This window comes from Zonotrichia albicollis, chromosome 1, assembly GCF_047830755.1.
Source record: "Zonotrichia albicollis isolate bZonAlb1 chromosome 1, bZonAlb1.hap1, whole genome shotgun sequence".
NCBI classification, from domain to species: Eukaryota; Metazoa; Chordata; class Aves; order Passeriformes; family Passerellidae; genus Zonotrichia; species Zonotrichia albicollis.
In genome coordinates this window covers 149,340,509-149,364,100 of record NC_133819.1, presented here as the reverse complement: position 1 = coordinate 149,364,100, position 23,592 = coordinate 149,340,509, and the positions used below count along the sequence as shown (strand labels likewise).

The following is a 23,592-nucleotide window of genomic DNA, read 5'->3' as shown; positions in this document are numbered from 1 at the left end:
GCCATGTTTTTCAGATTCCATGCTGTTTGATAATTAATGTTCTTTGTACAGTATCAGCCCACAAACCCATTCAGCTTGACAGGTTCATGAGAACGCTCTTTGTAATTTTTCAGAGTCATTTGTATCTCCTGATCTTAATAGTGACATGTAGTCATATGCAAAAACTTTGAAAATAGCCATTTTGCTGCTTTGGATGAGAGGGGAAACCTTTTCTGAAGAAAGTTTTATGGATGGCCAAATTTGTAATGTTTCATAAGTGAAGTGCAGAATTGAAGTTATTTTTTACTTTTATAGACACAGACTTTTTTTTTTTTCCCCTGGCTTAGCATGGGCATGAAATAAGATTACGTGCAATGAGTAGGTTTCAGCAGAATCATATAATGTGTCTTAGTATATCCTTAATTTGTCCATGAAAATGGAAACAAGTTTCTATCCTGAAAAAGAAACAAACAAAAAATTGCAACCAACATGTAAATTATTGATAGTAGTTTTATCTAAGGGAGAGACAACTGGAAAGAGGGGTAAATGTGAACGTCTTCATTGTGCCAAGGGTGTATTGTGTTAAATATGTTTTTCCTGCAAAGATTTTATTTCTACTATCCTGAAGTTTCTTTTAAGTTTCACAGATGTCATATGAAAGTTCACTTGATGTTTTGTATGTTCAACAGAAAATTTCTGTGAGAATCTAGATCATTAAAATAATAATGGTATTCTGGTCTCTCCAGTGTTAACACTGTTGATTAAGTCTTAACAGTGACCTCAGATGCAACTTGAATAAGAAGACAGATACAGTGGTTTCTATTTTCTCATTTTTCTGATATCCCCAAATAGCTGCTTAACATTCACAAAACTGTTCTGTTGACACCAGTACACCCAGAATTTTACCCAACATCCTTACTTTGTTGCAGTCAGGATATTCCAGGAATCACTGGGCTATTACTCAGTGTGTGATGTTGTCTTTGCTGCCAAAATTTTATCTCAGAAGACACACAGATGGCCCATTTCTGCATATAAATATGAAGTAAAGAGTGCTGGAGCAGCCTAAAGCATGTTCATCCTGTGGGAGCTGAGTCCTGCAAACAGGACCCTGCCCCAGTCAGTGGTGACCCTCCTTTGCAGGATCAGAGTGAGATTCTAGACCAGGTGAAATGTGAATCCTGGCCCAATTTTGTTTTTTTGCTTAGCAGGCTGTGTGGTGCTCAGCTGTTATAAACCATGAAACATCAGGAGTTGCTCTGCCATCATCTGTCTCTGCTGTCAGGGTGGAAACATGACTGCATTTTCCTCATGACACAAGTGTAAATACTTGGGTCTCCTGTCTTCATCTGCTTCACGGTGATATTTGTTCAAATTCGGGAGAACAGAACATTTCACTACTTGCTATTTATGGCCCAGTGGAATCATGTGCCTGCCACAGTTGTGTGTACAGTCTGTTTTCCTCATTTTCAGTGCTGTGTGAGAATTACATTTCATGGATGTCTGGATGCTAATAGGAAGATGAAACCAGAAATCCAGGATGAATGTTTCTTCAATATATCAAGTTCACGATTGTGATTAAAACTCCAAAGATGTGTTGAGGCTTTCCCCTTGATATCACACTATTTTTCTCAGATTTTTAATCTTTTTTTTTTTTTTTTTTTTTTTACAAGAAAGGAATCTTGTGTGAGGCACTAAAAACTGATGTTGGTGATGATAACATGAGTAGGAGAAAATAACCCTCTATATTTTCCTGCCCAGGATGACAGACCATCACTCCTGGGGAAGAAGTGACTTGCTGCTTTGCTGCTTTGTTCCAACAATAATTCACATTTCTAAACCCAGAGGAGCACCAAAGTGCTCTTCAGTATACATATATCTGATTACTTTCTATCAGCTGAGGAAAACAGATATTTTATAGCATCAAAACTGGAAATTGGTCTGAAACAGATTATGTGGCATTGGAAAATTATAAGCAAAAAATGCAGTTGGGACTTAGGTGAAAGGAACTTCTACCTGTGAGTGGACAGGACTTAGTTTAATAGGATAATTCCTGTTGCATCTGGGATGTTTTTTGATATAATTTGTTCTTACCTTTCTATTCCATTCAGCCCTTAGAAATTAGGAAAATATAAATACAATTTATATTGTATTAAATTAAAATTAATTGTATTAATTGTATTAATTGTATTAAATTAAAATTAATTTAAACGTCCAAGAGTTATTAGTGTATGTCCATACATGACACCCCTATGTAAAAGTCTTGGATCAATTTTTAAATCTTATTATTTATTTTTCTGTTTGAGATATAACATTTGCAGGCCACAGTTGCATCTAGATTCCTAGCAATAGTCTTTTGTCTGAGTACAGAATTTGAAATTCCGAGTTCCTTGATTGCCTTTCAGTTGTGTTTTGGACAGCAGTGAAACCTAGGAATTTAAAATTTAGAATTCCAAATGAATGGTAAGTGCCTGAAGGCATGTGTGGATGTCTGGTGGTATGTCTGAGAGGCAGGTACCTACACCTTGAGCAATACCCATTTTACAGAAGTGGGATTCTCTTCTCTCCATGAGAAGATGCATCAGGGATAAGCACTGAGACTCTCCTGCTAATCTGTGGGAACAAATGGTGTGACCCATTTCAGGGTGAGATGGATGGAGAGGAATGGGTCAGGGGAATCTACTACTTTTTTTGGTTTTTTTCCCCTTTTGTGGACAAGTAGCCCATGTATACACACCTAAAAGAGGTGAGGTAGGTTTCATTATGAGGATGGGATGAATTCCCACATTGAGGCACCTCCATTCTGTTGTGAAGGCGCTCTGTGTATTCATCCAAGTGTTCCATTACTTCTAAAAGAGATGCAGTCAGTAGAGGTTGAATTAGTTCACTTGGGTGGCTATTTCAGGCTGAGTTCAGCCACTTTCTAGGTTTTATTTGTTTGCAGATTTAGAAAAAAACACTCAGCTCCTAATAATAAATGTGTGTTGTCATTTGAGAGGCTTTAAGACACCTCATATGATATTGAGCTGCTGCTTCCAAAGAAGGCAGGACTCACCCACATTGTGGGTAAACTGAGAGTTGGGAATAATTGCCTTTTTTTATATCTCAGGGGGTATAAAATGACACTAGATATCTATGTTTAGGCTTTGGAATTTCTCTCTAGCTGTTTAATTGCTGTTGAAAATAGACCTTTAATAATTTCATGTCTGGTGTTATGGGTGAAAATAGTAATACTTTGACACTCTGGCTTTTGAGCCTGCAATGTGTCCTAAATTACCCTTTGCCCAAAGTATCTTACATAGATATAAGCATTCTCAGGGGGCAAAAGGAGAAATAAAATGCCACTGCTTTACAAAAGGCAAAAAAAAAGACCCTGGAGGCCCTTTGTTCTTTGTGTTTTGTTGATTTTCAGATCAAAACTGAAATGTTTGCTTGCACAGCAAGCCAGTGCCTGAAATTCAAAGTGAGATACACACATAAAGGAAGTTTCAGCTCATTTCAGCTCTGCAGGCCCATCATCAGTTCTACTGTGAGTTCTGGAAATAAAATTATGCCTTTAACAAAAGTCATATGGAATTTTAAAGTTGGCTAGACCTTCTGCAGCAGAGGTAAAATGAGGCCATAGGAAATCTGAGATATTTGCTGGGGTTTGTGAAGCTGCACATTGCACTGGGTGTTCTGATGTTCTCTGTGTTTATTGTATTTCTAATACAAAACCTAAAACCAATGAGGATTAGGAATTTGATTGTGGGACACCAAGAATGATTAATCTGTTGCCAAGAACTAGGCTATGAAAATCCTACAGGAACAGGGCAGATTTGTGCTATTATTTGTACTAAATAAACATTTTCTGAACAGGGATATTCACATGTCAGGGAATTTTATTTAGATGTTGATGTACCTGATTTTTGTTACAGCTTTCTGGTTAACTACATTCACTTGACTTCAAATTCACACCTGTCTTGTTTGGAGATGGAGGAAAAATCTTCTGCTTGTTTTAATAGAGATGATTGATCTGAGCCTGACATTTGTTAGTTAATTAGTGCCTCTCACAAGCTGAGTCTTCATTCCTAAGAGATCATGGATGTTCCCTGTGAGATATGTAAATACAAGGAGCTCAAAAAATTAGCAATGCCAGGATTTGGAGGCTAGTCCTCTATAGATAATTCAGTTAATTAGGAAATGCTGTCAATAATTTTCAAAGTTACATTTTATTTTAAGCTGGAAACAAGCAAATAATCTGGTAAATTCCCATGTGCCAGCATAAATCTGAACAGTATCATTTGGCATAAAACTAAAAATTTGGGCTGCATCTCAGCCTTGTTTGCATAAGATTCCTTCTATGAATAACTTCCATCCAAAATGCTGTCCCAGATCCAGCTTTAGTGATGAAATTTCCTCTGCTCATAGACAACCTCTCTGTTTCTGGTGTCTTGTTCTTAGAGAATTCCTGGCCAGGAGCACCAGGAGCTATTTTGGTTTGGTTTTTAGCTCAGCACTTGGTGTGAGATTGTGAAATTAGTGCTGTACGAGATATTGGTGTGATACATATTTTCCTTGAGATATTCTTGTTCCTGGATGTGCAGTGTATTAGAAAAATGGGAGCAAAATTAACAAAATGACACTTTTGCTGGCTGGAAATTTGTCATGGTGTTGTTGGGTTCATTACTTCATTTTGCTGAGATTATACCACACAATGTAGAAAGGTCTAGCAGAGAACAGTTTAATTTCATTTTTCCCAGGCAGAGTTGCATCTTTTCATCTGATTTTTTCTGAAACTTTATTAGAATATCTGGATGCCTAATCTATCTAATCTATCTAATGTTCTAAAGACATGAGGAAGGGTGCTGAAAACTTTTTTCATTCCTAAAGGACAAAGCAGGATTTTAGTGTGGGAAAGGCAAGTAACTGGGAGATTTACTCCACAACTTTCAAATTTGCAATATTTTATTTTAGAAATGAAGGTTTCCATTATAGGATGGTTTCCTATAATCTTTTCTCATGTTATGTTTATTTGAGTATAGATATTTATATGGGAAGCATTGGAATTTTTACAAAATGGAAGTATTTGGTGTGTTCACAGTCTGATTCTGGCTGCTGATTAAAATTGTATGTCTGCATTACCTAAACTAAAATTAAATGGAGCTCCAAGATTACTAGTTTTAAACTGTACAAACTAGTAAAAGTGATTGTCACTGCTATATTGTACCAAAAACACACTCAGTACTGCTATGTGACAGTGACCAAAAATACAAATTTAATGTCCCTTAAGTTTTCTAAGTATTTCTTCAGTAAGGCATAGAATGTCCCTGTGAGCATGAAGCTTTGACTTTAGGAGGTTAAAAAACCCTCCAAAAATACAACAGATGATAAAGTTAGCCCTTCTTTATTTTGTTTGTCAGGAATAGTAGTCTGACAACAAAATTAGGAAGGAAGCAGGAGTGGATCTAAGAGGGAGAATTTCATTTTAATGTCCTGCAGGTGTGGTACCAGTCCACCCTTGTCCTCACAAAGTCTCCAGATTTCTGTGCATGGTGGGGTTTCTTGTATGAATGTCCACATGAAATTTCTTCTACCAGTTACATCAGAAAACTGCAGTTCATTGCTGGTTTTTGTGCACCCTCAGTGTGCCATGGACACATCTAGTCTGGTCACAGCCACTGCCAGGAAAGTAGAACTTCAGGGGACACAGATGTGACATGGCAGGATGGTGGTACTGGTGCCTCAGTGGCTGCCTTTCTAGAAAATTCCCTGTCTGTGTTGCCCTGGTTTACTTAGCTGGATGTTCTTGGGCACACACTAAAAGTATTTCAGGGGGAAAGCCCCAAGCTGGGTATCTCTGTTTTGTTAAAATCTCACTTTCCTCTTGAGAAGCTGCTTGTTTTACAACTCAAGTACCTGTGTTAAAGACAACTCCAAAGCTCACACTTAGGTGCTGTGGAGAATCAGCAATTTTCAACTATTAATGGGTTGCCAGTGACGCCAGTACTCTAAAAGGAAATCCATCTCCATGTCCAGCTGCACCTCAAAAGCTCACCATGACTTCTGCCAGCCTTTGCTCATTTGAGAAGGGGCCTCAGCATCCTGAGAGCAGCATCCTTGTAGCATGGCAGGCCCAGCTTGAGGGACAGCTGTTCTGCAGCTGGAATAAGAGTCCTGGCCTTCAGAAAAAAAATACAGCCCTTCTGTGAGGCAAACTTGCTGCACAAAACCTTCTGGAGGAGTTTGCCAAGCTGCTGGGCTGAATTTGAGAAAGAAATTTATTTCCTGTTGTTTTGATAGACTTGTCTGGCCTTGCTGTATTCAGCAGCTGTACCTCAGGCACTGTTGTGTTGGCTTCATGTCTAGCAGTGGCACAGTTGGCCCTTTCTATTTTTGTCACAGATCAAGCAGTGCCATGACCAATAAATCAGCCTTTTCTTCTGTTTGTAAACCACTTAATTTAGCTCTTGCTCTTTAGGAGAACCTGATGCAGTTATTTATATCAACACGGCCCCAAGCACTTAAAACTAGTCAAAATTCTGATTAAGGCTCTTGCATATTTTACTGCCTGTACTTAAACCACACTGCTCTAAAACAGCACCTGTTCCTCCCTTAATTGCATCCCAGTTCAATAGTTACTGCCTATCCAAAGAGCTGTTATGATGGAAAATGGTCTGCAGCTTCTTTACTTACTATTGTACTCAATGGCCCTTGTAATAAATGTCTGCCTCAAAGTTTGTGCACAATTTATTAAATATTTTACAACTGAGGACAGTGATGAAAAAGTTGGTTTTAACTTTTTTTTTTTTTTTTTTTTTTTGTGAGCCTGAAATTAAATCCATATTGTATTAATTTCAGTATTGCAAATATTCCCTTTTCCAGTAATACCAAGACCCTGGTTCTGTGGATGCTGCTCTGACCACCTCTCTCTGTCAAAGTTTTCTCATCAACATTCTTATCTTTTTAGAATCATAGAATGACTTGCACTGGAAGGGATCTTAAAGATGATCTAGTCCCACCCCTGTGCCATGGGCAGGGACACCTTCCACTATCCCAGGTTGCTCCAAGCTCCATCCAGCCTGGCCTTGAACACTTCCAGGGACATTTCTCTACCCTGTCCCAGCCTTTGAGCATTTCTGGTGATGGTAATTGAACCAGAACTGCTTGTCAGATTTCCAGAGCTCTGAGTTCTGCTCTTGTTCAGTGTGTGAGAGTGGTTGTTCTCTTTTGGTCCAGCACTGCAAACAGTTCAGTCACTCCTCACAAACATTGATAACTCCACTGACTCCACATGAAATAAACATGACAGTGTTTTATTTCCAGCAACTTCAGATAATTTTATCGAATATAACAGGGTGCATTAAGAGCCTTTAACTTGCTCAAAACTTGTTTCAAGAGAACAAGACAACAGAGAACCTGACTTGTTAAATATGCACAGATTTTCTTGGATCAGCAGAGTCATCTCTTTTTTACAATATTCTATCTCCCTTTTGTCTTTTGAAGTCTGAAAAGCCAAAAAAATGTCACCTGTAATATCCAGATTAATTCCCAGACCTTGTATGTCCTGAACACTGCAAGAGACAGAAGTGGTTTTGACCATTGCCTGATCATAACCTGATCCATGTGCATTAAATAAGAGATAATGGAGACTCCATGGCCAGCCTTATCTTTGACATTTCCTATCTCCTGAGTGCTGAGCACTTTTCCATCCAGTGATAATCTGACTGTTGATTCCAGCTGGATGTCTATGTGTATGATAGAAGGCAAAATGTTTTCAGGCAAAGAAAGGAAAACATATTGTATCAGCAAGTTTTGAGAATTTGCTTTTGTTTTCCTTTTTCCTTTTTAAGCACATATAAGAATCATGGAATCATTAAGGTTAGAAAAGACCTCCAAGATCATCAAGTCCAACATAAGGTACAAATGTATATAATATAGAGATACATACCTGCTACCTCTCTCACCCTTTCCATGACTGATTCTGCACACACATTCAAAATCCTGCTTATGTGTGGAATTTGGCTATGACTGGCATTCATTTAACTAGATGTGGACTTGGCTCATATGTCTGCACCCAGGAAAGTTGCTTTCAGCTCCCTTGGAAGCCAGAAATGGTGACATTAACCATGTTGAAGGCATTTTCTATATCCCCACTGACTACAGTGAGGCTAAAAACACCTCATACATATGAAGGCATTTACATTGAGTGAGATGAATCTCATGGGCAAGTGTCTGTGCTTTAAATTTTTCACAAACAAGGATAATCAATGCAGTTAATGTGAAGTATGTGCTCACTTAGAACATCCTCAGAACATCTGAAGGAGACTATACCTTGTCCAAGAAACTCTGCAGTGAATTTGATCATGCAAAATGCAAAATAAGCATTAAAGGTCTGACAAGGACAGTTGAGTTTACAGCACAGTTAGACAGTGCCATAAAATTTTTCATGACCAGAAATGAAAATGCAGTCAAAACAGTGCCAAGAAAACATATAACTCAGCAGGCTTTTCCTGTCACAGCTGTCACTAGTTTATTAGCTGTGACTAGTTTGTAGCATCAGGCTGATGTTCAAGCTCCTCTGTTTCTTACCTGGATTCTTTGGTGATGTCTCTATTAACATAACAGTTTGTGCTCTAAAGCAGACAGCTCCTTTACTCCTGCATCAGGCTGCCCCATATCTCTTGCAAGAGGATGCATCCCACTCTTCTTACCTCTCCTTTGCAGCCCTACAGAACCTGTTACAGGACTTTTTACAAGGAGGATCTTGGTCAAGTGGCTGTAACATTCAGAATTTAGAAGACAGAATTGACCTTTAGCTGTTGCCAAAGTTTTGAATGTGGCCAAACATTCTGATAAACTCCCAAAGACTTCTATAGATGTATGTCCAAGCAGTTTTTACTTCAGTCATGTATGAACTGAACTGGAGCTTTAAAATAAATAATTATAAAAATAAATTGTGGGGCTGTTCTGTGAGTACATGAGAAGAAAATAAGGTCAGTCACTTAAAGAGCCCTTATTTCCTGTATGAAACCAACAAAAAAAGCCCAGACTGAGAAGAATATATCTCCCTTTACAGGGAAGAAGAGCTCAGTCAAATGTGAGAATGATGGATAATTCTGTCTGAGTGTCCTAAATAGGCTTCAAATAACTTGCTGCCTTTTGATGCATTTTGTGTTTCTAAGACTGACAACAGGAAGATGAGAAAAAAAGACTGAGGTGAACAGTGGGAATAAGACACAAAACCTGCTGAAGATTGAAGATGATGGTGTTCTGAGGAGTCTGAATTTAAGCTCTCAGTTGTGCATAAAATTTTAAGATATCTTTTTTCTTTTGAAGGCCATAAAGAAGGAAAATAAGTCAGAGAAGGAACAGGTAGGGAAGGCATGAAGAAGAGAGGATTATGTAGCAGTGGGAAGGTAGTCCAGGGGAAAGTTTTTATTATCTCCGTTTTCCTTCTGTTGTTCTCTTCCTCCTCTTCTGCCTGAATTTCCCCTGCTGCTTCATTTTTTGCACAATACCAACAGCAGGTTATTATTAACTGGTGTAAGCAGATAGTGTTTTTTGCTGAGCTGAACTAAGCACTGCTGTCCTGACAGGCACGTGCTAACAGAGGACAAATCGAGGCTGCTCTTAATTCTTTTTTTTTTGGTTTTTTTTTTGGTTGTTTTCTTTTTTTTTTTTGGGAATGCTCTGACCTAAATTTACACAGCTGTGTTCACATTTAATCCTGTGTAATAGCTCAAAGGCTTTATATCTCACAAAAGCAGTCTACTGGTACCTGACATTTATTCGATCTCTCTTCAGTTCTGCCCTAAAATCCTCTGGAACAACCTGATGGTTTTGGGTTTTTGTCTTAGTAGATTTATTCCTCTAAATACCCAAGAAATTACAAGTTTATGGAGGGTATAATCTAGACTTACTTCTCAGCCTTCTTCGACCTGGTGACCTGTGCAAAATGTCCAGTGTAGATTGGCCTCACAAACAGAGTGTGAAAGGAATTCAAGTAAGCTGTTGACTTGTTTTCCTGAGTGATTTTCTTTGGATCCTGTAGTTAATGTCTGTTTTTACCCCATGTGGTCCATATATTTGAAGCTATTGATCTAGAGTGAAAGTTCTCTGCTGTGGGGTTCAAGTGGTTTGAATCTTAACACTAATTTTGTTGCTGGAGGTTGAATGGGCCTCTACCCCCAGTGAAATGATACTGCTGGTACTTTGTGAATTCCAGTTGTAATGGTAAAAGACAAATCACACTGGAGTTTGTAAATGCAGAAAAACATCCATAAAAAGAACACAGCTACTTTCTTATGTGATCCACTCTGAATACTCTTTGGGCTATGAGTAATTTTTTAAAGGATCTTTTAGTATTTGTTTCTCTAACTCATTACATTTCAGTGGTAGCAATCAATGAACCTTGGGAAAAGTGACTCATGGTGTTACACTCTGTGAACATATGTCTAATGCATCTGACAAAATTTTGAATATTGATTTTCCTGAGAATATTAAACAGCAAACTCTTTTTTGTCATATTGGAAGATTATTCTCCAATATAGGGCTTGCATCCAAAGTGAGTTAGCTCTTTAGAGTATAAAAAATAAATTCATCTTTATAATTTTAAACCCAGCTAAATGTTTATGCACTGGATAAAAGGCATGTTTCACAGATGTGACTGAGCAAGATTATATCCCTTGTATTTGTTTTGTGCCTTGTACCTGTATCACAGATCTTTACTTTGGTTTCAATACTGGAGAAAAAATGCAAGGGATTACAGCAGACTGGAAACCTAAAAACCTTATCAAAAGAGCTGCAAGGGATTATCTGTGATGCTATCTCATTCTGTAAATTATTCTGGGTGATGTTAGGTGGTTGTTAAGATTGGAGATCTTGCAAAGGAATCCCTGACATTTCCATGACTAAGAGAGCAATAGAAGGTTTCTCATGGTGAAAAATAACTTGATTTCCAAGGAAGACTTGAGACTGAAGTCTTAATTGTTATACACTTGAGAACAAATAGAAAATCACAAACATGCATTGACTCAAAAGTCCAACAAGACTAACAAGTCTTTGGGGTGAGTTTTACATGATAAAATCATAGAGTCATTTAGGTTGGAAAAACTTTGAAGATCATTGAGTCCAACTGTGCATGTGCCATGTCCCTTGTGCTGGTTTTAGCTGGGAGAGAGTTAATTTTCTTCCTGGGAGCTGGTATGGGGCTGTGTTGATAACATAGGGATGTTTGCATCCCTGCTTAGCAGAGCTTGCACATAGTAAAGGACTTTTCTGCCTTTTAGACCACCCCACCAGTGAGGACAGTGTGGGTGCACAAGAGATTGGGAGGGGACACAGCCAGGATAGCTGCCCCCAGCTGATTGGAGGGAGAATCCAGACTATATTTCATTCTCCACAGCAGATAGACTAGGGGGAAAGATGTTCTGGGGCTGCTGGGGCTGCTGCTCAGGGGCTGGCTGGACACTGGTCAGTTGGTGGTGGGCAATTGTTTCCATTTGTATAATTTTTCTTTCCTGGGTATTTTTTAGCTCTTCTTTTTTTTTTTTTTTTAATTTTGTTTTTCAAAACTTTTATTGCAAATTTTTTCCCTAATATTATATTTGAATTGTTAACCATTCTTTTCACAACCCGCACGTTTTCTCACTTTTACCCTTCCAGGTTTCTTCCCCGCATCCTGCTGGGGTTAAGTGAATGTGTTGTGTGTTTCTTAGTAGCCAGCTGGAGTTAAATTACAACACTTCTTTTTAGCACCTTTGGAACTCTAAGAACTTGAGATGATAGATTGATAAGAGGATATCAGAAATTATATATCTGTTAAGATTTGTGGATCACAATATTGATTAATCTGTTCTTGATATCAGTTTCTGCTGTACTCTTTTTTGTTTGTTTGCTGGTTTGTTTGGGTTTTTTGTTTGGTTGTTTTTTGGGTTTTTGTTTGTTTGTTTGTTTGGGTTTTTGTTGTTGTGTTTGTGTTTTTTGTTTTGTTTTGTTTTTTTTAGCAGATTGGTGTTGGTTTTGCAGTTTTCTGTGCTCTGCAGTGATTAGTGGTGTTTTGCCTGGGAGGTTTGTTACTAAAACACTGATCTTGAGTTTAATCTGGTATTTGGACTCTGACTTGAAGGCATGATTGTACTTCTGGTACCCTCCTATGCAGACAATTAACAAGGAGCCTAATTCTTTGGCAGAAGCAGTCTTTATCCAGTTTTCCTCAAGGAAAGACTTGCAAAGTCTCAAAGGAAATGGATATCCATGGAAGGAGATATCCAGGATCTGAGGAAATCAGCTGTGTTGGAGGTGATCTATAATGACTTGAATCCAGAGATGTGGGTGAATTCTGGTGCACAGAATCCACATGGTGAAATTTTTCATGAGATGCACTGAGAGATTTTTTTCATGAGATTTATCATAGACTCACAGCCAGCTGACAATGAGCTGGACAGACACAGAGGCACCAACTGTTGGTGAACAGGGCAGACAACTCTGAGAATGTGACAACTGAGACTCCTTGGTGTGGAACAGTTTGCTTTCACATGGAGGCCTATCCAGTACAGCTGGAATTTACTATTCCAAAGGTGAAAACATAATCCTACCATTTGTTGTGGATTGATACAGACTGCACTGAAATAACGTGTATGTTCCCAGCACCTGCCGTGCATTGGGGACATCATTTTCTGGGGCAACACAGCAAGAGAAAGTGTTTGAGAAGAATAATCCAGATCATTTTGAAAGCTATTTCTGCTATAAAACAAAGTATGGTAAATGGACCTGCACATGAAAATTCAAATTTTAGGGCTAAACCACTAAAGTAGATATTTTCATATTTCAAGGGGTGTGATCAATAAAATAACAACAAGACAGAGGCACAAGATGTCTTAGGTGTCATGGATTTTTGGAGAATGAATGCTCCAGGTTATAGTCTGATCTACACTGGTTATAGTCTCCCTCTCTATTTTCTAAGAAAAAAGACTTTAAAAGAGGTCCCAATTCCCTTTTTTCTTCCCAAGAAGAAAGACCTTAAAAGGGGTGCTGAGCAGCAGCAAACATTTGAACAAACTAAATGGGTGATGATTTGGGCCAGTCCAGACATGACAAGATGTAAAAAATGTGCTTTATAACCCAGACAGGGATAATGGCTCCATCTGGAACATCTGAACAAAAGAACCTGGAGGGACTCTAGGTTGGCCTCTAGGGTCTAGAAACAGGGGATATGGGGAATCTAAAGCCTCTTACACTCCAGCTGAGAAAGAAATATTAGCAACTTATGAAGGAATTTGAGCCTCTTCAGAGGTAGTTGATGCTGAAGCACAGGTGATTTTTCCATCTCAGTTTTCTGGGGTCAGCTGGACATTCAAACTGATGTTTTTATGCACTAAGTACTTTCACTAATAAAGCAAAGGGCTCAAACAGGAAATCCTGAATGCCTGGGAAATGTGGGTATGATCATGGGCTGGCCAGAGGGCACATGCTCATGCTCGTAGCACTTGTGACACTGAAGAACATGACAACAATGGGCAGGTGGAGCAGGATGCTAGAACTGAAGTGGCTCTGGTGGATCTGGATTTGGAACATATGGGTGATCTATTTATAGCTCAATGAGACTATGACACATCAGCACATTTAGGAAGAGGGGTAAAATACAAATGGGCTTGTGATCAAGTGGTAGACTTGGCTACTGATGGCATTGACAAGCCTTGTCACTTTTTGTATCTTTAGTGGTGTACTTAGACTGGCTCTTTTAAAGTGTAATGGAAATGTCTTATTGCACCCAAAATCTTAGAAGAGAAATACTGGCTTGATTTATTTTAACAAAATTAGGTGCTAACTTTTGACATCACCTTGAAGGTGAAGACCTCGCCTCTCTCACTTTGCTGATGTGCTGGCAGGAAAGGCTGACAAGTGCTGTAAAGTGGAGAACAGCTAATGACAGCATTGTAGTGGAAGGATTTACTGACATTTGTGACTGCTTTGTCTCAGGAAATTAATGTATGCTCAGGCAAGCCAAGAGATGCAGTCACTGTGCTAAGGGCTGGGATCCAGTTTAGCTGCAGGAAAGTGAGCAATTAAAAAGGAAAATAACAATGAAAAAGAGATTTGTTCTAATGAGTTTGCTTCTTCTAATCCTCTCATCTCAGAGCATGTGTGTGTTTACTGTCCTCCTTGTATTGTATTCCTCTTACTTTTCTTACTTAGAAGTGCAGTGGGTGAAGGCATTAGTGGAGAGGAGAATAAAGTTATATCACTGTGACTTTATTAACTTAATAAAGGAATTCCTAATAAATTTTTAAAAAAGGATATAAATGCCTAGCTTGAAAAAAATTCCAGCTTCTTCAAAAAAATCACAATAAAATAAAATATGTTTTCAAACCAGTAAGGATGGTGGTGATATCCTGCAGATAGTATGGGCTGTGTTTCTTGAAAGGTAGCTGTATTCTCCTAAATTAATGCTTCTGAGTTCATGAGTCATTGCCCTTGCTCACATGGTATTTCATTCTTTTGTCCTTGGTGTATTTTTCCTTTTTCCCTCTCTTTTTTAAAATCTGATTCTGTAATAGAGATGCTTAAGAATGGTAAAAACACTCAAACACAAACACAAAAAAGTAGTTTATGTTTAAAAAACATGTTTTGTTTTTTGCTTGGATGTAGTTGTGCAAAGGCTAGAAGGTCTATTAGAAGGTCTATAAACTATAAAATGTCAGATTATGTAGTGTCCTGTCCTTCTATCCAATGTGCTCTCTCCCCATCTCACCTTCCCTAGCTCCCTTTGTTTGGGGTCTCAGCGATTGCTGTTCCAGTGGGAAATTGTCAGATTCATTTTTATCTCCAAGGTCTTACACAGTGGTGTTTGTGGTACATAATCAACTAATCTCTTCCTGGCAGAGGCTTAGGTGACTGGATCTCTAAAATGCTATCAAGTACAAATACTGTAAATTAAAAAGGTTGCATTTAGCCAATATCATTTCTTGAACAGTCTGCAGTGCAGAAGGTATTTCCACTGACAGCAATTCTTCTTCCAGCCTTCCTTTAAAAATGCAAGTGAGACAGTCTCCAGTCTTTAAACATATAGATTTTCATAGTCTTTATTTGTATAAAGGATTCTGATTTTCACTAGACGTGTCCTTTCTCTAAGTGAAATGACAATTGAAATTTCCTGTCCCTTGCTAGGACACCAACCCCAGCTGGAAGGACAAACTCTCAGACTGGTGACCTGACATGTGCCACTGGTGCGTGTAGGACAGCACAGCACAGCCAGGGACAGTGGCAGTGCCAGCTGAAGCCATCCAGTGCTTTGGGGCGACCAGGGTGACCATGGCATTGCTTTCACAGGAGCACATGGCCAAAACACTTCCCATGTTACTTTATTAGCTTTGCATTGATATTTATTAATGTTGTCTTAAGGTCTCTTCTGAAAAATGCAAGGAGCTTGATATAGAAGCAGACATTTCAGAAATCCAAATACACTAAAGCCTTCTCAAATATGACCTCTATATTTTTCTTTAAACTGCTTATTAGATAACTGATGATACTTCAATACTGGCAGCATTCCCTATTGTCTTTACAATAGTGATGTCATGGCAACCTTCAGTATTATTTTTAGCAGCTATTGCTCTATTTATAACCCAAGGTTGTCCCACACAAGGGTTGATCAGAGGTCCTTCATGAGCACTGCATTTTGGAAGGTTATGATAAGGTTCCTTTAAGCAGGCACCTGGTACAAAAGTTAAAAATTAGTACATCATTTTAATTACTTAATATTTTCTTGATCCAGTGGTGCCCACAGCTATTTTTTCAGATTTCCTATCTTCTTGAGTTGAAGAATTATACCTATGTGTCTTAACAGGATTCTTTGAACCTTGCTAAGTGCCTGAAAATAAGTGGCACCAGAGGCCCCTTTTTGGTATTTGTGAGGTGCTCCCTGAAGTACCCGGCTCTAGTGCTGGGGGCATTGAAATGGGTCTGGATCTGATCTTCTGGTGTGCTGCTGGGGTGGGTGGAAGTTCTAACTGGTGTAGCAGCTGCTTGCACTTTAATTCTGGTGATCAGTGAGGGAAATAAAATTACAGAAACAGGGGTTTGTTTTTTTGCTTGTTGTTTTTTGGTTTTGGGATGACTTCTGTTTTTTGTTTAGAAGAGGTGTAAAACTTGAAAAATACACTGCAAATACAGAGAAGACCGATGTGCATATTTCCATCTATTAAATTTTTCCTATACCTTAATTAATCTTAACTTCACATCATAATTTCTGTCTTTGACAATATTGGTACTGGGCTGAACTGGCTGGCCATCCATCCACACCTCTCCTCTTTACACTGGTGTCTTCAAAAGCGTGGAGTTTCCTTTGATCCTGAGCTTTTGGTCTAGGGAAATATGCCTCAGCCCAACATGCAGATATATTGCCAGAGGCAATTCTTTTAATTAGCACTCTCCTCAAGACTAAATACCTTGTCAGAGTATTGCTTTGTGGTTTGCATAGTTTCCTTCTAGCTTCCCACACAGTCTGCTTTTTGACTCAGGCAGTACTATCACACACAGGCACTCACACACAACCTGGTGGATATGTCATATCCATGGCTTACAAACTGTGGACACCTTCTCAACCTGTGCCAAAAAGTAAAAGGACAAAATATGAGTTTCATTCCTGTTGAAATGGGGGACAAAGGAAACAAAAATTATTACTTTTATTCCCCTGTACTCAGCACTGCTTAGTAGTGCTGTAGTAGTGCTACACAGCTGTAGCTGGAGTGCTGTGTCCAGTTCTGGACCCCTCCATTTAGGAAGGATGTTGAGGTGCTGAAGCAGGTCTAGAGAAGGGCAGCAAGGCTGGTGAAGGGTCTGGAACACAAATCCTATGAGGAGCATCTGAGGGAGCTGGGGGTGTTTAGCTCTTGAGGTCTCTGGTGTCAAGATGACCCCGAGGTGTCACAAAGTCTCTTTTTCCCAGCCCTGAGACCAAAGAAGCCGAGATGCGTTGGTTCTGCTTTTCAAGGTTGTTTATTTTTTCTTATCTAATACATTGTCCTTCTGACCTGCTGAGGCTTGTCTGGCAGGTTGGTTCATGGCACACTGGCCACCCCCAGGGCGGTGTTATCTTTTTTATACTAAAAACTACATGTATTTTATTTACAATAATTTTCCAATACGTTTCACCTTTGTTAGTTTGTCTCTACTCTAAACCAATCCAAAAGTGCCAACATCACAGCAGAAGATGGAAGACAAGAAGAAGAAGGAGAAAGACTGCACCTCCATCTTGCCATCTTGCCCCCATTCTAAAAACCCCAAAATTCTACATTTTCACCCTGTGATAAATTCACTAACATTCTATTCAAACCCTTGTGGCTTGTAACTCCTCACACAAAGTTGGTAATTGTTTCCAAGGGTTAAAATCAAAGGCACAGGTGTCTTTGACTCCGTGCCAAGGTCTCTGCGCCCCTTGCCAGGGTCTCGAGTCCTCCAGGGCAGCCAGAGGAATGTCCTGGGTTCCAACATTTAGCCTGGACAAGAGGAGGCTCAGGGTGATCTCATCACTCCACAGCTCCCCACAGGAGGGTGCAGCAGGTGGGGATCAGCCTCTATTCCCAGGCAGCAGCAGCAGGACAAGGGGACACAGTCCTAAACTGCACCAGGGGAGGTTTATGCTGGATTTTAGGAAGAAGGAGTGGTTGGGCATTGGAATGACCTGCCCGGGGAGGTGGTGGAATCACTGTCCCTGGAGGTGTTTGAGTGAGACTGGATGTGGCACTCAGGGCCTTGTTCTGGTTGACAAGGTGATGTTAGGTCACAGGTTGGACTTGGTGATCTCAGGGGTCTTTTCCAACCTAGTTTATTCTGCGATTCCCTGACAAGTACTAGAGTTTGAATATACCTTCAGCACACCCAAATCATGGCCTGACACATGAGACATATCAGATGTGTAGCTTAGTAATTTTATTTTTCTTTCTCACAGTTATAGACATATATTACATATATTTTACATAACATTATTGTCATTCCAAAGTCTGAGGATGGTGAGTGAAAAATTAATAACCTTTTAGCTCTGGAATGAGATCTTTTTGAAAAACTGTAGTGCTTGAAAGGATAGCCAGAAAAAAACCTTAGCTTAAAATAATCAGTGTAATAAGCCAGTCAGTTGGAAAATTACTAATCAGGAGCAAGCCTGGAGAAATCTAAAGCTTAATGCTTATATGAGGACTTCATGTATCAAAATCCTCTTCACTCCTGCTTCATTAAAGGACACAGTCAAATCTATGAGTGCCATGAAAATTATTGATTAGCACCTCTGGAGAAATGTTTCATTTTGCATCTGAGCTACATATCCCTTTAATGCCCTGTATGTCTCAGAAAGGGGAATTGTTAAGACCCTGACATGGGTCTTCCTCAGAGACTGCACTGGGCTGCTGTCAAACAACAACTGAAATCTTGCTTCTGAATGTGTTAATGAAAAAAATTTAATCTTTATCCTCTTATTGATTCTACAGAAAATTTCCAGGCAGCTTGGCAGATTGCCAGCAGTACACTTGCAGAGGAGGAGATGGGGGAAGAAAGGAAGGGCAAAAAATAATTGAAAATCTGTCCAAAAGCTGTAAAAGTCCTTGGATTGCCTCTGCTATAATTAGGGAAATGTTAAGGATGTACACTTGTGTATTAAATAGAGCTGGTTTGGAAACTTACTTCCTTGAGTGTGGCATGACCTCCTGAAGTCCCTTCCAACCTGAATTATTCTGTGATTCAATAAGCACGTGAGATGTACTGTGTAAATGGCTGTAATGCTTCAAAATCTTGATCTGACTGTTGTGGCCTATTAGGGGCCATGACTGTCAGCATTTTCTTTAAAAGAATATCTTCCATTCATTAATATTTAAATTATTCATATTCCCTCAGAAGCTTCCCTTCTGGGACTTTATTTAAGTCATAGGAGGGGTCAAAAAACCGAGAAATCTGAATTCTGCACTCATCTATCTAGGGTTCCTGTCTTTTTGGCCTGTGCTTTTACAGAAATGAGCTGTGCTGACCCTGGAAATCTGCCATTTCATAAAATGAGAAGAAAAAAAATCAATTTCCCATACAAGAGCAGCAAGAGAGTTAATTAAAATTTGCTTTGAGATTCTTGCACATAATATGTTATTTACTTTTTGCTTCTTATACTTTTCATAATATTATCATTCTGTCCTCAGGCTTAATTAGACTTCTTACCTCTCTTAATTACTGCTTTGATCTGGCTTTTAGCGAGTTTTCCTGAAGATGGAGCCAAATGATGTCATTGGAAAGATTCCAACTGATATCAGTCGATTTCAAGCTTTGCATGGACCCCAAGATGCTGACTAAAATGAAATCATCCATTCATGGGTTTGTTAAGTAAAATACTTCAAACGTTTACAATGTCTTTATATATGTGTTATTTAGGTGATGACCTGAAAAAACCATGTCTGAGGTTCAGGGAACGGTCGAGTTTTCTGTGGAGCTACACAAATTCCATAATGTGGACCTCTTCCAGAGGGGGTGAGTTGATGTTTCCATTAATATGCAGCTGACAGCCGAGGAGCAGCCTACAGAAAAGAGTTAAATTGCAAAACAGGTTCTTTTCTGCCAAGTGCAGTTATATTTCATGCAATCTCCAGGGCAGAGAAGGATGTCATTGGGCTTTCATTGCTGTCAAGGAAGATCAATGTACATTACTTTCACTATAAACTCAGACTGACTGACTTGTTTTTGCAATACAATGTTGTTATGCTCCAAATTATTTTAAGCCCTTGTTCAGATATAAGTACAGTGGCTGTTTTAAATGCTTCTGGACTGATTTTGAGTCTCTGTGGTAAATGATTGCTGCATTGAATAATGCAAACAATTTCATTTTAGGGCCATAAATCCAATGACTACATTCTTTTAATCAAAGTTAGCTGAATCCCAGCATTTCAGAAGGGAAAATGAATACTCATATTTGTCTAAAGCTCTGCTTCTGGTGGCCGCACTGATTTTTCACATCTCCATAAATTAGGAGATGTACAGCTTTGGTCTAGTTAAACTTTTGCCTCAATTATTTTTGCACCACTGTGCCTAGTAGATTTCTAAAAACCTGATGGCTGTGGAAAGGCCTGGCCAGGTGTGAATTGTTGCTCAGCTTGCATATTGCACCCCACCGGTATTCTTCAGAAAAAAAAAAAAAAGACAAAGAAGAACTTTTGGGAGAGACCAGGACACTCAGGTCAAAAGAATGTACTTCATGGAAAACAGTGGGTCTAGAGGAATACTATTTTCTTTAACCTACCACAACTGATGTTTACAGAACATTAAATATTCTCTTTCAAGCCTTAGCTTAGCACTGGGGTGGTTCACAGCTGATTTGTCTGTCTCAAGCACCATTTCCCCCACAAAAACCAGGGAATCGTTTCAGGTATTGGGATGGATTAGGTAGAGCTGTTTCCATCAGTATAGCAGCATTTTGTTATTTGATTTACTTTGATGAACTGTGTTGGAAAAATGCTGGGAACTTGAATGAAGGAAACACAGCTTTATTTGGTTTTAACAGCTGGCATCTGTCATTCTGTTGCTCCCTCCAAGAGAATATCCACCAAGTTTATGTTAGAGAGTATTCTGACTATGTCAAATACTGGTGTCAAACTGAAAAAGAAACCTCTATGCTTGAGCTGTTTGGTTTATCCAAGCTATTAAAAAAATATCATGTGCATTCTGGTCCTTATGATAACAGAAGGAAAATCTAACTATAGATTTTTTTTTTTTCCCCCTTGGTTTCTGGTGATCACTGTAATGTCTTTGATCTTCCTCACCACTGAAAATCCACTCCCATCTATGGGCTATGTGTTTTTTTGGACTTAGATAAAAGGATATTCAGAGGTTAGCCAGGAATCTTTCCATGTTCCCGTGTGATGACCTGCCTGTTTTTTTCTTGTATTGGTCTGATTTTGCATTCAATCATTTCTGTAAAATGCTTTCCTTGGCTTTGACAGTCAGATCAAATCTCTGGTGTGGGGGTAAACCTAGCACTAACACAGATAATATATTCAGCTGTCACACTAATGAGTTCCTAATTACCTTTGCTTTTTTCCCCACTGGTACTTACCTTGCTTTACTGATTAGTATTCCAAACACATGATACTATAGGTTATACTGCATTAAACTGTTTGCAATAATTTTTGTTTCAGTGTATCCTGCACAATATAACATTTGTTTTCCTTCCATCATTTAACCTTTGCATTTCGAGCAAACCCTTGTGTCTCATATTTGCTGGTCACTATCCTCTGGCTGACTTCATCTGCTCAGCCCTTTCACTGTAGCATGAACATGTGAAAAGAAAGAGTGGATGAGCTTGCCAAATTCCATTTTAACTTGGGGACACTTTTAATTTTGACATTTTTATATTGCCATTGTTGATATTGGCTACAGACATCTGAGATATCTTGGATTTACATGATTTCCACAGATGAGAGTGTGAAAGAATTGAGAATGATGTGTATTTTCTATTTAACTAACATTTTTCTTCTCTGAGTGACTTGTAAATTAAATCAATATCATTTTGTCCTGATGAAGGTCAGAAAGGTGATTTATGAAGTGTTGTCTATCAGAAAAGCAGAGAAATTGAAATTCATCTTATTTTCTGTGGGAACCCAACGTGGTTTTTTTTTACCTCAAAAGCATGAACAAAAATGAAGAGCCTTAATAATAATTTATAGAATCTATTTTTCCTCCTAGTATATTGGTACAAAAGCAAAACAAAAAATCATAATAAAAACCCTCAATATTGCCACAAATACAAATAGTCTTACTCTGTATGCCTAACTGACAAGGCTGAAATTTCTGATTTGGAACTTGGCAGCTTTAAAAATAAGGGTAATATTTCCCAAACCACTCAGTCTTGGCTAACAGTCCTTCTGAAAGCATTGCCCTTTGAGAGAGTGTGGCTGTGCCAACCACAAGTCTTTTCAAGAAGAGCACTCCACTCAAAGGAATGAATAAATCAAGATGATTTAGGAAGAATCAGCCCTTCTGGAACCATTGGGTGACAGTTAATCAAGCTTGATTAAGGACATGATCTGCTGTCCATAAGTCACAAAGTGCTTTAAAGTGTTAGGCTGCTGGTAATAGCCCTGTTCTATTTTTGATTTTACTGGATGCTATTTTGAAATCTGTATGCGTGCACAGCCAGTTGTCACTTCTACTCCCCATGAGAAATGGAAGCTCCTTAAACTATTTGAACTACAACTTGTGCTATTTGAATAATGTTTCTTTACCTGTATGAATAGTTATTATATAAAAATCAGGACTTTTTATTTTTGGTGAACTTTTGTCATGGTTTTATGTTTTTGGCAAATATATATCAGGAACAGTCAGTAAATTATGTGTTACAGGTAGTTTGGTCAGTTACTGTTAAATATATCTTCTTCTGCAGCACAAATATAACCGTGTCAGTATTTATAGACATCAAAGGTTAAATGCTGTAGGTGCTGCTACAGGGGAAGAAAACCTTTTCTTGGTCAAACCAAAGGATTTGCAATGCTGCTTGATGCCAGAGTTCTAAAGGTTGAGAAATAAGTAATGCAATTTCTGGAAGGAAAAACATTTTTGAGCTTTCCGTCTTTAATTCTTTCTCTCATGTGCTGCTTAATAACTGGTGACATTTTCTCTAGTGAAATTAGCTAACTGATTCTGATTTTCCTTAATAGAGTAGGAAATAAAATTATCCCTGACTGCCGGAGATCAATTAATTGATTTGTCTGGTTCTGTCAGAAGCAATCCTTCTGCACCTTTTTTTCTTAAAGCTTTTCAAAATCTATTTGACTGAGGAAAAAAAATTAACTCCACAATTACTGCATCCACAGGGTGAGTAATATTTGGAGTTTGTGAGAAAAGAGAGGGCACAAAGAAGCTGAAATAGTGACTGAGCTGTGGTAGGATTCTGGCAATGATGTGTTATAAAACTAGGACCAAGGTGAGTCACTGGTCACTGATCTCAGGGCTGAATCCACTGCTTATCAGTCTTTTCAATCCTCAAATTCCAGGCTGCAATTTGTAAGTTTCTGACACTTACATTGGTGGTTTATGTATGTGAGGGGTGGTGGTGATTAAAAATGAGTGGGAAAATGAAGTCCAGCTTCTTCTGAAAGGCAGGCACCATTGCCCTGGAGAAAAGATCAGTGATTTCAGAGCTTGCAAAACCCTACAAGGACCAGACCAGGGATCAATAGCATTCAGAGCTGCTGGAAAGAAGGCCCTCTGACTTAATAGATTAAGCTTTTGAGTGGCAAAACATCCCTGTTAACTACCAGATGGACACCTGGGCTTCAGTGTACTTAGCCATGAAGTCATTCCTTTAGGGAAAAAATGCAGCAGCTCCTTTTCCCAACAAACTGGGGTTCTGCAATCCCTCAGTGCCTCCCTCATCAGATGAGTACCTGAAAAATACACATTGTGTTCAGAGCTTCAGACCTTATTTCTCAGAGCCTTTGAGGGACAGTGTCAGAACATATATATCATCATATAGTTTGAAAGTGTAGGACAGAAGTAAATCTTGTTACTTGGTTCATAAAAATATGTCTTCAGACTTCTCACCTGTAATGAAATGCAAATCAATTTTTGGACCGTAAATCTGTCATTTTGAAAATACTTACCTAGTGCATT

General features: G+C 38.8%; 1 protein-coding gene across 5 annotated transcripts in view; it reads left to right on the top strand.

Annotated features, from left to right (window-relative positions):
* Positions 1–23,592, top strand: part of FAM135B (family with sequence similarity 135 member B) — a 200,287-nt gene that overhangs the window by 46,890 nt on the left and 129,805 nt on the right. For 4 of the 5 annotated variants that reach the window (XR_012583565.1, XM_014275756.3, XM_005479620.4 and 1 more), the window contains exon 2: positions 19,363–19,458. The exons of the other annotated variant lie outside the window; for it this stretch is intronic. Coding sequence is in view for 3 of the 4 variants with exons in the window: in XM_014275756.3 (XP_014131231.2) it covers positions 19,382–19,458 (77 nt within the window). In the remaining variant the exon portion in view is untranslated. The remainder of the gene's footprint in view (positions 1–19,362; positions 19,459–23,592) is intronic. 5 annotated transcript variants of the gene reach the window in all.